The 3,857-nt window shown below is 45.6% G+C and overlaps 1 protein-coding gene across 1 annotated transcript in view; it reads right to left on the reverse strand.

The window, feature by feature from the left end:
* Positions 1-19: 19 nt before the first annotated feature.
* The window catches only part of LOC107573958 (protein Dos), a 21,477-nt gene continuing 17,639 nt past the window's right edge, over positions 20-3,857 (reverse strand). Inside the window, exon 10 of the mRNA XM_016260422.1 lies at positions 20-3,431. Within this exon, the coding sequence (XP_016115908.1) occupies positions 1,859-3,431 (1,573 nt within the window). The 3' untranslated portion in view covers positions 20-1,858. The remainder of the gene's footprint in view (positions 3,432-3,857) is intronic.

Here is a 3,857-nt window from a genome sequence, read left to right on the forward strand (position 1 = left end):
TCTCCTCCCAGTGCTTTCCTGTCAGCTCTCTACTGTCCTCTCACAGTAAAGGCATAAAAAGACCATAAATATAACTAAAAAAAACATATCCGTGTTCAAGAACGGCATCGAGCCATTAACACAACATTCTAATTCTAGCTCACTAGACTATATAACTAATGTAGTTGTAAACTACCCAACATGCTTCTATCAGTTTGTTTTTTGGAGGTTAAAGTAATACTTCACCGTGAGCCTTTTTGTTTCCAAACAAGATTTTTCTAAATTTTTTGAGTGATTATTGTGTAAAAGCAATCATTTCATTTTTGTATACGTCGTCTCATTTAAATCAGTCAGCCTGATTGTTTTCAGTTTTTTTCCCCAATAAATGTGATTTTTGCATAAACCCAACAAACGTACCTTTATTGCAAAGGAATTATAATTTAAAAATGACAGTTCAGAGTGATCTAGATGTACATGTATATACAATCACCTACACCTACCCCGCGTTCTCCAATGCTGAGCATGATCTGGATTGGAATAAATGATTCAAGACACATTTATGATCCTAGTAGTTGTATGATATGAAAACTGAGATACTGAGCACTGATCTTCTTACCATCAGTGATTTAATAACAAGTACTCATGATGTTCTGAAATAACTGAGACCCTTGTACAAGGCTGAATTGCTATAGTTTGATGATGAGATGAGGAACAGTGCATTATGGGATATATAAGATCTCTATTAACCGCAGTAAATTCTGATGAAGGTCAGCCTTCACTGCCTGAAGCACATCACAGAAAGTGTTCTAGATCTGTTTATTTACAGATGTTCAGTGCTGATTCTAATCGAGTCTTGGCTGAAATGCGACTCAAAGCACCAAACGGCTGCAGTTTGTTTCACAGTGAAAGTTAGTTTGACTGCAGATCCGTCTAGATGAGATGAAGTTATATGAGGGTTTCTATCATTTCATCTTGGATGGATGTGTTCACACTGTTTAAACTCTTACATGTACTCTGGTGAAGTGTGTGAGTTCTGTCACCAAACAGATTCGCTAAAATAATGACTGTTTGCCGATGGTTAGTGTACCAGGGCTTATACTTGACTCCATATGCCAAGAACACACCTCATCCTTTATGTGTGTGTGTTTATTGCTAATGTTCCCATTAGACAGCATGCTTGGGATTCATTCTGTTTCATGTTCTACTGAAGTAGCATGACCGTCATTTCTCTAAACGTGATGTTTGCTGTTCTTCTTCCACGGGAACGGTGCTGGTGCCGAGCTGCGGGATCTACAGAACTCACTGAAAACTGAATGACGAGCACAAGCTGCCCACAAATAATCACGGCCAAGTCTTTCAAATTCATAGTAATGCATTCTCCATTTTGGATTGCAAATAGAACGTGTCTAGTGCTGCAGTGCAATGTGACGTACATGGAAGCGGGGTGTTTGTTCATTATAATGGCCGTGATCTAGATTTGTGTCAGATCGAGTTCTTGTTCTTTACATGATGAGGACATTAGATGCCCGGCCCCAGCACCCTGTCGATGGAAAAAGGAGTTGCTGACATCCAAAAAACAGACTTGACCAATAGGTGGCACTATACCGTTTCAAACACGATCCAAACTTTTCTGTACAATAACTATAACGTTAACTATATTAGTGTCCACACCAACAGACAATAACGTTCTGTTTATGCCACTTGTGGACTTTAAATGCTCAAGTTAAAGTCAGATTGCGTTATGAACATGATTCCAACTATATCGTTCATCTGTATCATTATCGTTATAGCTGTGGTGTGGACTTCACAGTTCTCTTAGAGTCAGAGCGATTAATGCAACTTCATGGTCATAGTTATTGTTCTTAGTGCGAACGGCCCTTTATTCTTCTAGATCTGGTGAGGTGTGGCTTACAGTCACGACACACTCTTGACTCCCTCTTTGAATCCTCAGGTTAGAGTAGAGCCGATCGTCCAGTGTGGATGCCAGTTTGTCTGACGGACTGATGTCAGAGAGAGTGTGAAGCGTGTAGTCCGAGTTCTGATCCGGATCAGTGGGATCCGGCATGACTGTGTGTGTATGTGAATGCAAATGAGAACTAAATGTAGTCATTGGTCCACCACGGTCCATCTGTGAATGTTTTTGTGAATCTGCGGGATGAGCATTTGTTCCCAAGACCTCCAGTCTCCCAGAATGCCTGGCACTGTTGTCCTGCATTTGGGATGAAAAGAAATGTCGGCTTGTGTTGTTGCTGCTGTTGTTTGCGTTTTCCTCCAGGTCTGGACCAGAACTGCCTGTTTCTGAGGGCGGACCAGCACCCTCCAGCTCTGGGCCGGATTTTTCTGGCTCGGGCGATTCCGTACTCGCTGCTCCCTCGCTGGCCTCCTCGTCCGCGGCGCTAGCGATGCGAGGCAAGGTACTGTGGTAGCGCGTGTCTAAGGGGTAGTTGGCGCTGTCGCCTCGGCGTAGCGGGTAGCAGCGCTGTCGCTCCAGAGATGGTGAGTATCGAGCGGCACCGGGGTCGCTGTACTGCTTGCTGCGCTGCCACTGCTTCCTGAGATGGATTCGGGAGCGGTGCCGGTGACGCAAGGAGGGCGAGCCCTGCTGGTCAAACTGGGGGTCATGGCGTAGGAATTCATTAAACAGCGCCTCCGTCTTCTCATCGATGCTGTAGTCTCTGCGGCGGAAGTGTGGCCTGGGTTTGGTCACGGGTTCTTGGTGGGAAACCGATGCAGGAGTGTCTGCCTCCAAACTTACGCTGCTCTCCGATGCCTCGTCTTCCAGCTCCTCCTTGAACAACCGTGCTTCAAAACTCTCACAAACCGTGCCTTTGCGTCCAGAATTGGTGAAAAAGCGGCGACGTTCTGATGCGGTCTTTCCAGAGCTACTCCCGAACAATCTGAATTCCTCCGGAGCCTTGCAAGGAGCCTCGATTGAGGCGTATCCACTGTCCATCTGCAGAAGCTTCCGGTTGTTTGTCTCTCCGTCGCTGCCTCTCTCAGAGTCTACGCTGTCCAGTCCATTTCTCCTCTGCCCGGCTTCCCTGACCATGTCGTCATATGGAAGCTCGCTGTCCCCTTCTAGATCATCATCAATGTCTTGCGACTGGTAGCTGGGAATGCCCACTCTCGATGCTCCCGCTGAGCAAACGCTGTCGGCATCGCTGCGAGTAGAGTCCCTGTCGTTGCTGCTCAGGTCGGAGGATGTGTACTGCTCCAGCGACGCTCTCAGGCTCCAGATGTCACGGTACAGGCTGGGCTGCTCTAGGCTCTCCTGACGACTCACTGGTCCAAACTCTTCAGTGTCGCCTCCTGATGCTCCTGCCATCATCCCCTGTCCATCCTCTTCACCATCCTCCACTTGCAGAGGTCCTTGGGATGAGGGCAATGTTGGAGTTGTGTCTTTCACTGCATCTGTGTTGACTCTGAGCTCCATTACGGCTTCTACCTCTAACCTAAAGGTAAACAAGGCTGTTATGTTACAGTAAAATGTTCTATATTACTAGTAGAGGTGGCGGGACAATTCTGTTTCATTCTGAAAACATTCTAGATCAGGGGTGCCCAATCCTGTTCCTGAAGATCTACCGCCCTGCAAAGTTAAGCTCCAACCCTGATCAAACACAAATAAACCAGCTAATTGAGATCTTCAGGAGCACTTGATAATTACAGACAGGTGTTGAATCGGGGTTTGGATCTGAAATCTTCAGGCAGGTAGATCTTCAGGAACAGGATTGAGCACCCCTGTTCTAGATTGTACCTGAAAAAATAATAATATGATTTCTACAGAATCTTAAATTTAAGCAATGAGCAATGATTTTAATTTGCCCAAGACTTGTGTCCATGCAGTTGCTAAAAAAATTGAGATGCATCGAGGCTTGTTT

The sequence above is a fragment of the Sinocyclocheilus grahami genome, unplaced genomic scaffold, assembly GCF_001515645.1.
Source record: "Sinocyclocheilus grahami isolate Dianchi unplaced genomic scaffold, SAMN03320097.WGS_v1.1 scaffold2077.1, whole genome shotgun sequence".
Taxonomy (NCBI): Eukaryota; Metazoa; Chordata; class Actinopteri; order Cypriniformes; family Cyprinidae; genus Sinocyclocheilus; species Sinocyclocheilus grahami.